Source organism: Lytechinus variegatus, chromosome 7, assembly GCF_018143015.1.
Source record: "Lytechinus variegatus isolate NC3 chromosome 7, Lvar_3.0, whole genome shotgun sequence".
NCBI classification, from domain to species: domain Eukaryota; kingdom Metazoa; phylum Echinodermata; class Echinoidea; order Temnopleuroida; family Toxopneustidae; genus Lytechinus; species Lytechinus variegatus.
Genome location: NC_054746.1, coordinates 24049217 through 24067066, shown reverse-complemented (window position 1 = coordinate 24067066; position 17850 = coordinate 24049217). Strand labels below are relative to the sequence as shown.

At 36.9% G+C, this 17850-nt stretch overlaps 1 protein-coding gene across 1 annotated transcript; it reads right to left on the bottom strand.

Annotated features, from left to right (window-relative positions):
• Nucleotides 1-768: 768 nt before the first annotated feature.
• LOC121418808 (probable inactive tRNA-specific adenosine deaminase-like protein 3) lies at nucleotides 769-15960 on the bottom strand. The gene is made up of 9 exons (XM_041612955.1): nucleotides 15616-15960; nucleotides 12487-12573; nucleotides 10307-10361; nucleotides 9828-9916; nucleotides 8821-9028; nucleotides 8012-8123; nucleotides 5704-5866; nucleotides 4015-4114; nucleotides 769-1240 (listed from the first exon to the last, which is right to left on the bottom strand). The coding sequence occupies exons 1-9, from the start codon at nucleotides 15767-15769 to the stop codon at nucleotides 1066-1068; spliced, it is 1143 nt and encodes a 380-aa protein (XP_041468889.1). The 5' UTR covers nucleotides 15770-15960; the 3' UTR covers nucleotides 769-1065.
• Between the last annotated feature and the right edge of the window lie 1890 nt (nucleotides 15961-17850).

Sequence of the window (17850 nt, the reverse complement as noted above, 5' to 3'; positions counted from 1 at the left end):
CTTAAAAACTTTGTGATTAAATTCTGATGCTCATTCACTTGAGGTTTAAAATGGAAATCCCACTCGATCTCAAGTCCTTTAGAAGTCAACTTCACATACCACACAATTGACCTGGGCTGGTATTCAATTCCATATGTAAGTAAGAAGTTTCAGTATTTTACTCAGTATTCTACTTAAGTACAATAATTAACCATCTTTGTTATTTTACTTCTTTTTGGCAAGTAGTTTGTTTAAACCTATTTCAGCCCCCTACTTGGCAAGTCTGGCTTGCATGTAGTTTACAAACGCACAAATACGTGTAGTAGTACATAGATTCAGTTTCATATTTAAACTGATGGGGAAAAATGATTGAGAATCTGATGGCACTTGCATGTAAGAACAAACCATTAGTAATGTGCAAAGTCATGCACAAATTGCGAACATCTTGCCTAACAGCATACATGTAGGCAAAACAATGGCAGATCAAAAAAACTACAGAGAAGTTTTGCATGTAGCAAAGCAGATATATCATATGCATCTTTCATAAAGGTGCCTCATCTGGTGACACAACATTTGCTCCTGCGACAATTGCTCCAAGCTCAATTTCATCTAAGATGTAGGGTTAGGGTTGCAATAGGGTTTTATGTTAGGTTTAGGGTAGGGTATAGCTTTAAACCAAAGGTTGAAGTTGGTCGTTCGATCAGTGTGTGGAATTTAGAGCGGAGCAATAGTCACCGGGCCGGGGCAAATGTCATGGAACCCCTGACCCGAGCGAGAGGTGTTTAATTGCACAAACCATCCACATTGAAAGCTTGGCGTCTATGATTACGAGATATTTCTGTACGAGGCTGATGAATGCATCTTCCTATCGTTAAGGTACCTGACATCAAGCTGTTGCTCATTGCACAAACCATCCACCTTGAAAGCTTGGTATCTATGATTAAGAGATGTTTCGGTACGATGATGATGAATGCATCTTTTGTTAAGGTACCAAATCACAAAGCTACCTGACATCAAGCTGTCTATGATTAAGAGATGTTTCGGTATGAAGCTGATGAATGCATCTTTCGTTTACTGATCCCAATGCTACCTGACATCGAGCTGTTGCTCACTGCACAAACCGTTCACCTTGAAAGCTTGGTATCTATGATTAAGAGATGTTTCTGTATGAAGCTTGTACATGCTTCCCAAAGCCCCATCAGGGTGACTGTTTGTATAGAAGACACGATGTATGCGAGAATGGACCAGGGCCATAGCACACCTATATACGACATCAAAATATTTTTTATATTATTTGATAGAAGTGACCCTTCCAAGATATGAATTCAATAGTATTGTGTTCATGACATGTTTCTTTTATTCAAATGGATATTTATTAGTTTTAATCAATCTGTATAAGTTTGATTGATTGGTGGTGATTTTTTACCTGATTGCTAAGAAAGCATGAATGCTTGTAAGCAAGCAACCAGCAACCATAATGACCTTTTGACCTTGATATCCCCAATTAGATCAATGTCACTCTCATATATGCATACTTAGATGAAGTTTGAAGGTGAATCATCAAACGTATTTAAAGTTCAGTTATCACAAAAATGAACAAAAGTACGGACAGCCTTCCACAAAAGGATGAAAATTGTCTCCAAAAACATTATTTTACAAAACGGAAAATGCCTTTTACATTATTTGTAAAAGATTTAACGTAAAAATAATTTTAAATCCAGAGCTCTATTTCTGATCATTAAAAAAAAAGAAATGTAAAATAAAGTTGAAAGACTCATTGGAAAAAATGTGAATTTGTGAAGTCATCTCCCAAAATATAGAGGGATGAATTCATGAATCATAACCTTAATGGAAATGTGAATCTTTTTTTCCTTGAAACTAACACACTGCCCACCAAATGAATTATTATTCAAATGTTTAACAACTCATGCAGAAAGTATGCATTGAAAAAGTAACATTAAACAGAATTGCAGGATCTATTGAAAGTGTGTTGTATTTTCTCTTTATATATCATAAAGGGTTAAGTAATATTCAGTTAAGATAGACCATTGATGACTCTGGATTGTTTGGATTTTTTTCTCAGACTTTCTGCATACATTCAATGGCTGATACTTGAATTTAAACTCTGCATGATGCCCTTTGTGGTTTCAGTGCTCAACCGCCCAATGAGAGAAACTACGCTAAAGCCAAGGAAATAGTAGGTAGCACTAAGAAACAATACATTCAGCACTATACAGTGAGTCCCAAAAAAAATATACACTTTTGAAATGGCTGCCAAATAAAAAGTATATCAGTTTTGGGGAAGAAAACTTATATATATGGAAAGCCAATAAAGTCATCTTTCAAATGACACCAAAATGTTGGAAAACTATTCATGCTTGAGTGAGCACTACCCACTTAAACAAAGTCCCTTGGAACTTGCAAACTTGAGGGTGTTGTGATGAATTAATGGTCATTCATTATCAACTTAAATTGTTAGAGCAAATTTCATGAATTATCAAACTGAAATTCCATGCATGAGTGAGCGGCAATTGCAATCTTTAGTGCAGTATTTTAACTTTACAATGTGGGTCTCAGCAGTGTGTTCATTGGAGTCAGGAGAATAGGGGTAATATTGTACTTCAGTGGGTGAAGTAAGCTGATGGTAAAAGGGTCAACAGAACGTTTAGCCTCCCTCCTACAGGTCCGTCCCTCCCCCTCCTGTTGAGATTGAGACTGATTGCTATTACATGTACGAATTAAGTGCAAAGCAGACTGTCAATCTGATAATAAATTCTGAAAATGTACCTATCGATCATTCAATCAACAATCTGATAGTAACTCAACTCAATCAATGTGATCAATCAAATATTCACCTTTTCAATAAATTATCAATAAAACATTCAGCTTTTTCAATAAATCATTTCATAAATCATCATAATTAGTCAAGTTTTTAATAATCATTCAATGGAAAAGAAAGATCCATCAACCATAAGTCACTTGGCATTTCAATATTAAATCCATGAGAAAAGGGTGGAGGGTGGAGGTGAGTACATGACATGTAATTTGGAAAAGAAAAGTCTTACCCTATCTCACCCCCTTGCATGTAACAGGTACCATCACATTACTCTGACTCTTACAAGCACACTTGCTAAGATCCACATAATAAACTAAAAATGCTACACTGAAATTACAATTCCTGTTTACTCATGCATTACATTTCAATTTAGTACCTCATTCAATTTGCTTAAGAAACCAAAACTGATCTCAATTCATCAGTAATTTAGCATAACACCCTTAACTTTGCAAGTTCCAAAGGACTCACCTAAAAAAAAAAAAAAAAAAAGCTGGAAGGCTAATTCCTGCTCACCCCAGCAAAGGCTAGTTTCACAGGAGGGGTGAAAGGGGTAGAGAGAGAGAGAGAGAGGGGGGGGGTTAAGTGTTCTGTTGACCCATTACCCATCAATGTACTTCCCCCACCTAAGTCCTATCCCTATTCTGACTTCCATGACACATTGCTGAGATCCATTTGAAAAAGTGAAAAATTGTATTTCATGTTCACTCATGCATTAAATTTCAATTTATTAATTCTTAAAATTTGTTATAAAAACCTAAATTGATGATGATGATCATTGATTTATCAAAACACCCTCAACTTTGCAAGTTCCAAGGGACTCGCCTCTCAAAAACTGAAAGAAACTGGCAGGCTAATTCCTGCCCACCCTAATTTTCATGCCCTTTGTTTACGTGGGCAGTGCTCGCTCAAGCATGAATAGTTTTCCAAAATTATGGTGTCATTTGCAAGATGACTTTATTGGCTTTCCATATATGTAAGTATTTCCCCACAAAGTGATATACTTTTAATTTGGCAGCCATTTCAAAAGTGTATAGTTTTGGGGGGACGCACTGTATAAATGATGCATATTGTTATTATCTAACACTAACTTTTCCATTCCTTGTTGGATTTCAACACCAATTTGATCTTCTTTTTGTTGTCTTTTGGTTGATTTTATCATAAGTTTTTTTTCTCAAGGATACAATGAAATTGTTACTTACATTATACATGGTTCTTGTGTAACATACAGGTCAAATCCTGTGCACAGATATGGTGTTTCATCAGAGTTGCATGTACTATCCAGTGAAACATAATGGCTCTCTATTAGGAAAAGTAATGAAATTAGCAGTAGTAGTAGTAGTAGTAGTAGTAGTAGTAGTAGTAGTAGTAGTAGTAGTAGTAGTAGTATAGGGGATAAAAGGATACAAAAAATAAATTACACAGCCATTCATTCAAATATATGCATTGAGAAAAAGAGGAGAATAACTCATTCAAATAGAAAGTGAAATCATGAATATAGATTAAAGGCATTAAGTAAAGATTTGACTTCCAAAGATCAGAGCTGCAAGGCCCCACTTGTCACCTGTATCTATGATATACTATTAACTTGAAGCCAAAGTAAAATGCCACTTGAAAATCATTAAAGTGCTCAAAAAAGTGAAATATAAAGAAAGTACACAAACACCGTCTTCCTTTCATCCCATACACTAAACATGTGTTATATTAACCTCCATTGGAAATATAGTAAATGATGGATTTCCAGTCTATTATGAAAAGTTAAGATATCTTGAAAGTATATGCACGAATTCAATTTTTTATTTCATTCCAGGTGTTTTTTCATCCATATGAACAGTATCAACTACAACATGAATCAAAGTAATTTGTAAACCAATACCATTGAGAAAGAGAAGTGGCAACTATGTTTTCACCCAGATAAATGTACTGTGTTGAAGATTGGAAGAAGTAGTTCTGACTCTGAGTATCATATGACCAAAGGTTCACAATCGGTTGTTCTACGTGAATGTGAGAGTGAGAGAGATTTAGGAGTTCAGGTAGACTCACGTCTTTCTTTCAAGGAGCACATTTCTAAAGTGGTGTCAAAGTCTAATAGACTGCTTGGTATTATAAGAAGAACTTTTGTACATTTGGATAAGACCTCTATTAAGCTTTTGTTTAAGGGTATTATTCGCCCTATCTTAGAGTATGGCCAGGCTGCGTGGTCACCGTATAAGCTGGGTGAGCAGAGGCGGTTAGAAAGTGTCCAACGTAGAGCTACTAAATTGATCCCAGGTATTAAGCACCTATCATACTCTGAACGTCTTCGCCTCCTGAAATTGCCATCACTCAGTCACCGACGTAAAAGAGGTGACATGATTGATGTGTACAAATATCTGCATGGTTACTATGATTCAAGTTCTGAGCTTTTCTATCTGAGACATGGTGGTAAAACACGTGGTCATTCCTTAAAGCTAGAGAAAAGATATTCGCGTCTTGATGTGCGTAAGTTTTTCTTTGCTAACCGAGTGATAGATGTGTGGAACAGTCTCCCAGAAGATGTAGTTACTGCTTGTTCAGTGATTGCTTTTAAGAATAGACTGGATAAGCATTGGGAGAAGATTGCCTATGACTTTGAGTAATTTTCGTTTCTTGTGTGTTTCCATGGAATTTTTCACTGTCTACGATACCCCTGCCACCCCTCCATGCCAACATAAGTAGCGCATCTAATTTTGTCTGAAGGAGAGCAGCAATAGACATTTCTACTTTGATCGATGAACAGGCTTCGTCCTACAACATCGTTGGAGTAAACTAAACTAAAGTAACCATTAACTTGTTGGATGATTCATAAGAGTTTCGACATTGAATTTTCCATAATAGAAGTGGGATAAAAAGTGTATAGGAATAAATATTACCTTGACAAATGGACCAGGCTCCACCACCTTGACTATGAGCCACAAGGTCAATGCACTTCATGACAGCATGCTGGAGAGGGTTTTCCCCCTTACCCGGTATGGATGATGTCATTGCCAGAGTGGTATTAGATGTTGGGTCTACAATCAATGCACCTATAGCTTCCTACAATGAACACACAAACAAAACAATAACTTACAAACCTTGGCTTTAGATTATTCACAATGCATATTGTGATATGATAAGAATGTGAACTCCAAATTATTAGTGAGAATGCTCTTGACTCTGGGTTTTGTTCGCACCATTATACACCCATAGACATGTTTCATTCGCTTTTTGTAGCACAACCACATATTTCCGATATGATGTCCCTTTGCCCTGTAATGACTGTGGGGTTTCCAGTATTTCATTTTTTTTAAATTCCAATACTAGGCATGTGAAGTTCTGCATGTACGTGACATGATTAAATTGAATGGTTGAATATACATTCATTCCATATTTTTTTAACCTTTCAGGTAGAAAGGGCTAGATATCATGGTTCGTTCATCTATTTTACATTCACTGTATCTGATTTACACATGATTTGGGATACTTAATGTAAGCCTATTGGTTCTTCAAAGTAAAAAAACTCAATGTATCCTCAAAAAGATAACTCAGATACCCAGGAAGTCAATTGAAAGAGAGAGAGAGGGTAAAAATCAATAACCCTTCCTCATGGGCGGGGTCGGGACAACTCGGACCACGGGACATCTCGGACCGCGGGCCGAGTTGTCCCACCCATTACGAGATTTTTTTTCTCACAAATTTGCGTCTATTTTTCTGTCATTTCGAAATTTCTTGTAAAGATTTTCTAGAGATGTGGTCTGATGGTAATGTTCTTACCCTCTTTTCTTTTATTGTATGGAGTTTTCTAGTCAGATTATCAAGATTTTGTAGGAGTGGAAAGCTGGTCTCATTATCAGTGCAAGTAAACATACATGAAGTATGCAATAAACATAATAACAAAATATATAGGGCTAAATGCTTTGTTGCAAATGAGTAAAAAAGGTATTGGAGACAGGACACTAGTATTCCAATGGACTTTAAAATGTTTAAAAACTTCATTAAAATACTCAATTATTGGTTAACAACATTTTGTTTCAGAATGTAGCCCCCTACATAACAGGCTCTACCCTGAAGAATGGTTTGTTGCTGAAATAATTTAACAAACTGCACAAAGAATTGAATGAGCCTTGTGCCTGAGATAACCCTTGCTATGGTCTGAAGGAAATGTGTATTACATTGATATCAAATTATGACCAAAGGGTTACAAAATCCAAACCGAAATTCAATGTATCAGTATATTTATCTCACCAAATGACTATCACAAGATAATGACAATAATCAGCTTTTATACAGCGTTTAATAGATCGGAATGACGTCTGTAAAATGTTTTGCAGTACCGGTAAAGTGGGGCGAGAAAGAGAAATCAATGAACGAAAAACAGGCTTCTAAAAAAAACAAGCTCTGGCTTATAAATGAAGATATAAAGCAATGTAGCAGAGTGATGTAATTTTCATCACACATTTAAGAAAAAAAAAGGACAGCATGATATACATGTACGACTTATGTAATTGCACTTCTGCTCAGCCTGCTTCTGCTCATTCATAAATTCCAAATTTCAAATCCCAGATCTCATTTTACATATATATGAAAAGGGAGGGGTGGTACACTGTCATGACCAGATCCGTTAACCCGAACAGGACTAAGAGATAATGCCCTTCCCCCACCGACACCTTGCATGATCATTCAGAAACAGACAAAGACAGCGCCGCTGAAAAAAATTCTTTGAAGTCTCATGCAACTTTTGAGACCATTATCGGGACATTCAGGTAAAGCATTGTGACACCTCATGACTTTTTATGAGATGTCATGCCAAATATGGCTTATTTATGTACAAATTCAATGGGATATGAAATTCTTAAAAAGGTGATTACTTTACTTTCTAATAGGTCTGCTTAACTAGTTCAAGGCTATGTTTATTTGGTAAATGGTCAGTGATGATTCTAATTGAAAAAAAAAGATGAAAACACAAGTATATAATTAAGAAATTCTAAAAACTAATCGGGACAAAAATTGGCTTTCACACTTAGCTGTTAAACTCCATATATAAGAGTTCAAAGATGACTTTTGATTTTGGCAAGATTGTGTGAACTGCAGCCGAGATCAGAAGTCGGGGTACATCTCAAATAGAGCAGTCCTTTTAGGCTTAAGGTTGACTAAAGACTGCAAATACTGAATTATGATTCAAATAAATTTGATCTTTCCTACCTTTCCATTTATTGTAGCTTCGTCAGCTTTTCCTATAACTGTTAGAATGTTTTTGTAAACATTTTTCCTGTCTGATGACGAAAAGTTTTCTCCAGAAACAAGCCTGCTGAGTCTGTAAGAAATCATTAAAAGACGTATCAAAATGAAGATCAATGGCATCATTTTCACAAAATTATCACAACATAGTACCACTTTTAGTACTGCTTGAATTTCAAAGGTGAAATTAAAGAGCTTAAAATGAGGTTAGTTATTAGATTTACAGGTATATCATTCTGAGTTCAGGAATTCATCTTGACTAAATATGAAATACAGAAAGTAAACTGTCTTGATGAAAATCAAATTTTTATACAGTTTTACTGGTCAAATGGACTTGGCTATTACAGGAATCATTTCACAAAACATTAATTCTCAGAAAACCGGTGTTGTCATAATGTACTAACTTCATGTTAACTGTAATTCTGGTAAAAGCCGTTTGTAATCATCAGCACGAGCTTGTACTCAGGATCAAAGAAGTGGGCAGGGGTAGCTTGTACTTGAAACTTTTTATAATAAGGAGTTCTTTGGTAAAAGTTGTACTTGGAATGAGAAAAGAAAGGCTGTGTTACTGTTTTTAGGCCAATATACACACCCATACATATGTATTTTGTACAAAATCGAGATAAATATTGACTGATAATTTATGTGAAACACCAGTAAAAAGGGGGTCAAACAATGGGTTCCTGATCAATCATTGTTGCAGCTTTGAATATAGAGTGGCAACATAGGATCAGGAACATACCAACCATTGTTGAGTGAAGGAAATCACTTACTCTTTGTCTTCATGATATGCAGTGGGCCAGTATTTGGATGCCTCTGCATATTGAGCTTTGGTCTGAGGAGCAACTCCAGGAACGTATGCAATAAATGGGTCTCCTAAAAGTTCTTTGTCGATCTCGCCATCCACAATCACTGAAGAGGATTTATCTATGATGGGTAATGTGACCTTATTGCTCTCACAAAGGATGATCTGTAACTCATCTGGGATGGAAACAAATTGTAATCATATTTTACTTTTTTTTAGATTTAGGTACATGAAAGTATAATCTACTTCATTCAATCTATATTCTTGATAAAATAAGTAGAATAACAATTCAATGAGCCAACAATTCATTGGTCTCCTAAAGGACGATCTGTAACTACCTGAAACTCAATGTTTTCAATGATGTTTTCCACTTACAATGTACTTCTAAAGTAAAATTTATCATTCTACTTTGCAAGAATTAACCCCCTAAATAATAATGCATAGTTTAATTCTAATCAAGTGTTCTAATGAGTGTTACTTTATTACAAATATAATTTTCAGTTTAATTCATATTTCTTGAAGATATAGTATAATAGGTTAATGAGACACGTTGAAGTTCACCCATCAAAAGGCTAAATGACTTCTAAAAATTCTTTTTCTAACTTACTAACCCAAAACATTTGACCTTGATACCCCACGACCAAGCAGATTATTTTCCTTCCATCATACTACAGGAATTGAGTTTAAAGTTGATCCATCACATAGATTTTAAGTTATCACAAGAACATATTCAGATAGCTAAATGAAGGAAAAGTCAAAGGGAACTCTGATCTTGTTTGTTTGCTTGTATTACTACATTCAAAATAATCAAAATAAAATGTGACATAATTATACGCAATATACAAAATAATCCATAACATAAACAATACAAAATAATGATGCGAGCATAAACTTGACTTTTCAATGATGAACACATGAGATAGACATTGTGAGATCTAAAGAAGTGCCTTGGCAGATTAACTATGACACATTTACCTTTATCCTCACTTCCATTCTTGATTGTCTGCTTGCGTACTCGTTTGATGTGTGACAGACCCTCTAAAGGATATACATCTGAAAGTTTCCTAGATAATGATAATTAAAGAATAATCAACATTGTTCTTGTTCATGGTCAAACGACATATTCATTTGGGTGCCGATTAATGATTGGTCTCTAGTGGGTTTTGACAGTTTTGTCTCCTTTAGTTTTCAGTTTTTTGAAAAGTTGCCTTGCCCAAAAATCATTGTAATCTAAGGCCGGGACATAAACCTACTAAAGCTATGTCTTGGAATTCAGTATGTATAGTGCACATATGAGGAGAGTATAAATTATTACAGGAAAGTATGAAAGTAGAATTACAAGTGGAGATCAAAGGCCCACAGTCAGTAGGACCAAAAGGTAAAAAAATAATTATAGAATAAAAGAAGAGCATTCTTAATTAATAAAACCAAAAAATTAATAATGAAAGCAATACCTGAGTATAAAGCTTGTCTTTTTCTTGTCTAGAATGGCTGCAGCATACACAGAAACTGTAGTATCATAGGAATGATAGAAGAAAAAAAGAGATACATTAATTCACAATTAGGCTGATCTTATAATTGTAAGGGCTGCTAATTTCAAAAAAAAGGTTGACATCCTACATTTATATTCTGAGCTGTAGACAGGAGCATACCAAGGTCGATGAATACTTCGGACAGTTCATTAAACATAGCTGCATGTTTTAAAAGAAAAGTGTAACATTTTTTCCTCAAATTCACGAAGGAATTGGTATGTAATGCTGGCTTAAACTTCACTTTGAATACTTAATGGAATAGCCCATTGTGGGGAAAACAGAAGTAAAAAAGACAGTGAACTTCCATTAAACAAGTGGAATGCCTCTGGCCGTCTCACCTGCATCACGCGGTTCAATATAGCAGCAGTGCTGACTTTGAATACTACTCTAACTCGCACAAGATGTTCAGTGATACATGGTTACTCTTATGTCCACTTTTTATGAACTAGACCAATAAACTTACAGAGATTCACAAAAAAACCCCAACATGGCCAAAGTTCATTGACCTTACATGACCTTTGACCTTGATCATGTGACCTGAAACTCAAACAGGATATTCAGTGATACTTGATTACTCTTATGTACAAGTTTCATGAATCAGATCCATAAACTTTCAAAGTTATGATGGTAATTCAACAGATACACCCAATTCGGCCAAAGTTCATTGACCTTTGACCTTGGTCATGTGACCTGAAACGTGCACAGGATGTTCAGTGATACTTGATTACTCTAATGTCCAAGTTTAATGAACTAGACCAATAAACTATCAAAGTTATGATGGTAATTCAACAGATACCCCCGATTCGGCCAAAGTTCATTGACCCTAAATGACCTTTGACCTTAATCATGAGACCTGAAACTTGCACAAAATTTTCAGTGATGCTTGATGACTATTATGTCTAAGTTTCATGAATCAGATCCATAAACTTTCAAAGTTATGATGGGAATTCAACAGATATCCCCAGTTCGGCCAAAGTTCATTGACCCTAAATGACCTTTGACCTTGGTCATGTGACGTGAAACTCATGCAGGATGTTCAGTGATACTTGATTAACCTTATGTCCAAGTTTCATGGACTAGGTCCATATATTTTCTAAGTTATGATGACATTTCAAAAACTTAACCACAGGTTAAGATTTCGATGTTGATTCCTCCAACATGGTCTAAGTTCATTGACCCTAAATGACCTTTGACCTTGGTCATGTGACATGAAACTCTAATAGGATGTTCAGTAATACTTGATTAACCTTATGGCCAAGTTTCATGAACTAGGTCCATATACTTTCTAAGTTATGATGTCATTTCAAAAACTTAACCTCAGGTTAAGATTTGATGTTGACGCCGCCGCCGCCGCCGCCGCCGTCGGAAAAGCGGCGCCTATAGTCTCACTTTGCTTCGCAGGTGAGACAAAAATTATTACTTAAAGGACAAGTCCACCCCAACAAAAACTTGATTTGAATAAAAAGAGAAAAATTCAACAAGCATAACACTGAAAATGTCATCAAAATCGGATGTAAAATAAGAAAGTTATGGCATTTTAAAGTTTCGCTTATTTTCAACAAAATAGTTATATGAACAAGCCAGTTACATCCAAATGAGAGAGTTGATGACATCACTCACTATTTCTTTTGTATTTTATTATATGTAATATGAAATATTTTTATTTTCTCATCATTGTCATGTGAAATGAAGTTTCATTCCTCCCTAAACACGTGGAATTCCATTATGTTAACATTTTGTGCTTCAGGCAAAGAGGTCCTAATCGTCAAATTCGTAAAAATTGACATATTGACAATGTAATTCAAACAATAAAAAACAATAGTGAGTGAGTGACATCATTGACTCTCTCATTTGGATGTAACTGGCTCGTTCATTTTGTTGAACTATTTTGTTGAAAATAAGTGAAACTTTGAAATGTCATAACTTTCTTATTTTACATTTGCTTTTGATGAAATTTTCAGCATTGTGCTTGTCTGATTTTTCTCTATTGATTCAAATCAACATTTTTCTGAGGTGGACTTGACCTTTAAGAAAAAATATTCTACAACATTGTTTGTAAGTACTGCATATGAATGGATAAAATGACATGGATTGATAGATACCCAAGGGAACTGGTGCTGAAACATGATCAGGTAAAACTGGTATAATCCTCATGTTTTCATCCTCCTGATTGCTTTTCAGTCTTGAATCTGTACAAAAAAATGATAAACAAAGTACACATGACATTGTTGGCTTCATAATTGGAATACATTTCCATCAAGATTTGAAACTCTAGTTGACTTCCTTTGGATGGAAGATATTTTCGATTTAATAAACTGAAGGTACTTATGTCAGTAAAGAAGTAACGCAAGTGGATTTGTTATACATGTAGTTTTATTTAGTACCATTTGGTGTCAGTGTCAACTTAGATTTTTTTTTTTAATACTTGCATCAGCCGATAAATATCATGAATCGTAAAATACTTGCATCAGCCGATAAATATGAATCGTAAAATACTTGCATCAGCCGATAAATATCATGAATCGTAAAATACTTGCATCGGCTGATTAATATCATGAATCGTAAAATACTTGCATCAGCCGATAAATATCATGAATCGTAAAATACTTGCATCAGCCGATAAATATCATGAATCGTAAAATACTTGCATCAGCCGATAAATATCATGAATCGTAAAATACTTGCATCAGCCGATAAATATCATGAATCGTAAAATACTTGCATCAGCCGATAAATATCATGAATCGTAAAATACTTGCATCGGCTGATTAATATCATAAATCGTAAAATACTTGCATCGGAAATCTGAAAATTATAATCTTACTTAATCAATCATAGAGGTTGAAATAACATCGCAAAACAAGTGGGGTAATTCATTTAATGATTGTAATACAAAGAAACTATAAAAACTGTTGGTAAAACAAAACCATTTATTTTGAAATAGTAAAATAATTTAATTGATAATTAAGATTCTACCACATCAGGCCATCCATAACTGTACTCGTATTTGTCGTTTTGAGACTACTATTAAATAACATTGGGATAAATTATCTCTAATTTATGCATAACGTTAGAATTCATCAAATCGTATGTTTTGGTATCAAAGATTTAAAAGTTTATGTTAAACTATATTTTGATGACGTTTGGAATCATAAAAGACTGTATGATTATCATCATTTTACAAAGAAAACCATTATAGTTTACTTTCGTAAACTATATTAAAATTGGATATCCCAGCATTTTCGAGGGTACCAATCTCCCGGGGGGGGGGGGGGCACTCAGTATATAATGCATAGTGGGTATGTGCCGCGGAGGGGACCCCCATTTTTACACCCAAATTTCTGTTCCAAGGCATAGCATTTTTGTCTTATTGAGAAAAAAAACAAAGAAAGCCGCTCCAAGGCATAGCATTTTGTTCTTATCGAGAAAAAAGAAGAAATCCGCTCCAAAGCTTCGCATATTTTTCGTTCTGCCGTTCCGGTCGCTTTGATCTGCTGCAATTTTGGTGAAAAGCGGCCGCCGAGTGCTGTCCGACCATCGTCTCTGGGCGAGCGCACCTGGCGGAGGCCGCGCTAGCTGCATCATGCACGCATACCCGTTCCATAGGGGTGCATACGCACGTACTCACACGCTGGCGATCCGTTCCAAGGACCCCCGTTTTCACAAAATTGTAGTTCCGAAGCCCGTTCCGAGGACCCTCCTTTTTACAATAAGCCCGCTCCAAGGCCCCCGTTTTTTGTCTCGCCCGCGGCTAGACCAAAAGCTTCAGTCTCTGTATTTTGGTTGTTCCGCTGAACTACGTTGGCTCCATTCATCATACATAGACTGAAGAGCGTAGGGGCCCGTGGCTACAGACAACGTATAGTGAACTAGCGTTTTATAGATCGCGATTTAAAACTGTTTTCCTTTAGCGAAATTTATTTTTATGGTTTCCATTATCAGGGAAATATAAATAACTTAAGTAATTGCATACCTTGGACAGGAGTTATTGAAAGAAAATCCACTGGATTGAGAAATCTGACATTTTCTCCTGACCTGACGGTTTTTCTTGCAAGTTGCCAACTTGAATGACGTCATTATCGTTAATGTCTCGATATATCGTGATTATAACTGGTATCGTTTGTCTTCGTGTAGTGTAATGTATCGTATTATTGTACCGGTATTGCCTTGTGTGCTGGTGGAATGCAATATCGATATCACATTCATAAATTGTTGACGCCCTCTCCGTTTGTAAATATTTCATAGTTTGGCTGCCATTTTGATCGATTTCGATGTGCTTTTCCCAACTTAACATCGGTAAAAGTATAATTTTTATGCATTTTCATCTATATATCGTTTAAACTACTCTTATTTTAAATAGTTCTATATTTTCAATTTGTAGTTTATATGTAACCTCGATGTGTTATTTAGCCCCAAACTTTGGACTCTGGTCTGACAAAAGTGCTGGTGTTATAACAAATGGGAGCCCACACGGACACTTTACCGTCGGTGAATGGGGATTACAGTAAAATGTCAGAAATTGTTGAATAAATCCCCAGAAACGACGGTTATTCCTGTCTAGCCCGCGGCACACCCCTACCACTTTATTGGTCGAGTGCCCCCCCCCCCCCGGGACCAATCTCAACGTCCACATGTGCAGAGCTACCAAGTCTCACGCATTTATGCCTGAGACTCATTTTGGACTCTGGTTCATCCCCTCAAATCTCTGTCTCACGCAACTATCACAGCCTATCCCCATATACATTGTACACAATGTCTGTGATCTCACTCAGATTCACAGAAAATCTCACGCATAGCTGGTCTTTGAACTTGGCATTTCTGCATGTGACTTTTTACTTTAGTCATGAAATGAATTATTCATAATTTGCATAATTTACCTGTGCTGTTAATTTGAAAAGATGTATTTCCCAAATCATTTCACAGTATTTGCAATTTTTTCATATTTTTCTTTTTGAAAATTATGTTATTTTGATTTTTTGTGACCATCAGGCATCACCAAGTCGAAGACAGGCTCCGTCTCGTTTGCTCTATCAGTATCATTCTATCAATATTCCAGTTAGGAAGCCTTTCGTGAAAGGCAGTGAAACAGGATTAATAAGATTGGAACTATTAACTCCTTGGTTGGAGGATAAAGATATGACTAAATTGTTCAAGTGTTGAGGAATGGGCCCCATACAGTAGGAGAGTCCACTCAGCTACCCCCCCCCCCCCCCCCCATCATCGTTTCATACCATCTTCGGATTCGTCGATCCCGGCGTCGACCTTCATGACCTTGTGTTTGGATTCACACACTTTTCTCTTCTTAATTATTGGATGATAATGATGATCATGATGTGAAATCGTTACTGATGATCGAATCGATCCAGGGCCTCCATTGGCCTCCATACCAAATATTACAAGCTGCAGCAGTAAGCTACATGTAGTTGCACTTGCAGCGCAACGTTAGCTACATGTAGCTGACTCGTACTCCCTACCGGATCAGCGAGGAGTACGATTAGCCGCACGGGTACGGCCGGCGCGGCGGGGCGCCCCTGCCCGGTCGCGTCGCGTCATCGGCTAGGCCAGCGCCAGGGTGCGCTGGGCTCGCATTCAAATTCAACGAGGGATCTTCGAGGTACCGGTATACGTGCAAGCAATATTTGGTTGACGCGCGTGCATAAAACTGAACATGACGAACAAAAAGACTACGATATAAGATATGGGTGGATTCATGACACAAAATATTGGGGGACTGTTTTGTTTCGATAGCTAGTGGGACAGCATACCAGATATTCGTTTCCCCCATTCATTTCCGTTAAAATTGTGGCCCAAATAGGCATTAGGCACCTTTCGCAAATCTCTACAACGCGAGATTAGAGTCGGGTAACTCAAAAGTTGACGATCAATCATAGACTCGAATTTCTAGATTGATTATACATTACAGTCAATACAATCAAACGTAGAAAACTGTTTTACAATCATTGCCAAGCTTTGTGTTACAGGCCCTATAGATCTTGCTTTTCGTGTGCAAAGCTCTTTCATACGATACCAGCATGCCATGCCATGCCATTTGCCTGCCGAAGCTCGCGGCGGGACTGTACCTGTGTCATGGCTATGACTCCAGCTGGCTGGAGACATGCGAAATGTAGATTATGACATGGATAAGAAAGTGGTTTTTCAAACAAATCGAGTACATATTGAGTAAGTAAAAGCTTACCGAATAAAGGTTTGGATATAGATCATTACAGTCCATCGAATCGATAATGCATCTAATGTGCATTATTTGTGGATCACTGGCAATTGATTCCATGATTCAGATCACCTCTCAGGCCGAATCATTTCCCATGCGTTGACATGTACACATCATGCAACAGGCCATAAACCGTCTAAATTTGCGGAGTTTTTTTTCTTTTGCCTGCACCTCCTACATAAACGATATGGCTCTAGCACACGATGTAATGGGCAGTATGTTTTACTTTTCCGCGGAAATGGGGGGTTTGCCGGGGGGTACACTTCCATTGATGAGTGGGTACCCGGCGCGACCATTGGGTTTCCAAAAGTACCATAAACAAGGGAAGGTCTTTTCCAGATTATGAAAATGCATCTCTCAACAAGTTGTGACACCCTACAAGTAATGGAAATATATCCCTTTTCAGTATTTTAATTATTGTTTCTCACACCCTCATAACGCTACATAGGCCTATACGTATACCCACTCTTTCCCTTTTTACGTATGGTCGCGCCTGGTATCCACCATTCAATGGAAGTGGGTCCCCCGGGCGGCCTCTCGAGCTCTGGGAGGAAGCAAATTTGGATTTGGAAAGTCGTCCTAAATCAGATATATCGCTGTTACCATAGTAGCAACCAGAATTTTGCACACGAAACGCAAATTGAATGTTTCCGTTCCAGATGCGAAACGAAAAAAAAATCCCATGTCACACAATTTGCATTACAAGACGGAGTTTTACGACCATGACGACCGGCCCAAAAGTCTCTCCCAAAATGAATTACCGTTCTAAATAAGCGTACGCGTCCTCAAACGAAAGGTCGGGATTATCGTGATATTGGGAACCACCGTTCACGTCATACAGCAACGCTTTATTCAGTCACGATCACACGCACGGTTCCCTATTTCCACCTCTATTCACTTTGTACACAAATGCGAGTACAAATGCGAGTGGTTCCCAAAACCACGATTTGGCCACAAATTAAAGGTCCACGTCATTATTCGCCACCCCCATTTCGACAATTATGTATTTTAATTGGATAGAATGTTTCATAACCAGGCGCAGATGGGGGGTGGGGGCGTGGGGCTGAAGGTGCGCTATACCACGTAGGGATTTTAAAAGAAATAAAAATAGAGAGACACTTGTGAAATATAGATGAAAATCTTCTTTCTTTGCTTGTAAAATTTCCAAAGGGTAAAGTACGTGTGCCACGTACCCCCTTTTAAAAATCCTGGATCCTGTAGAAACCCGTAAAATTTC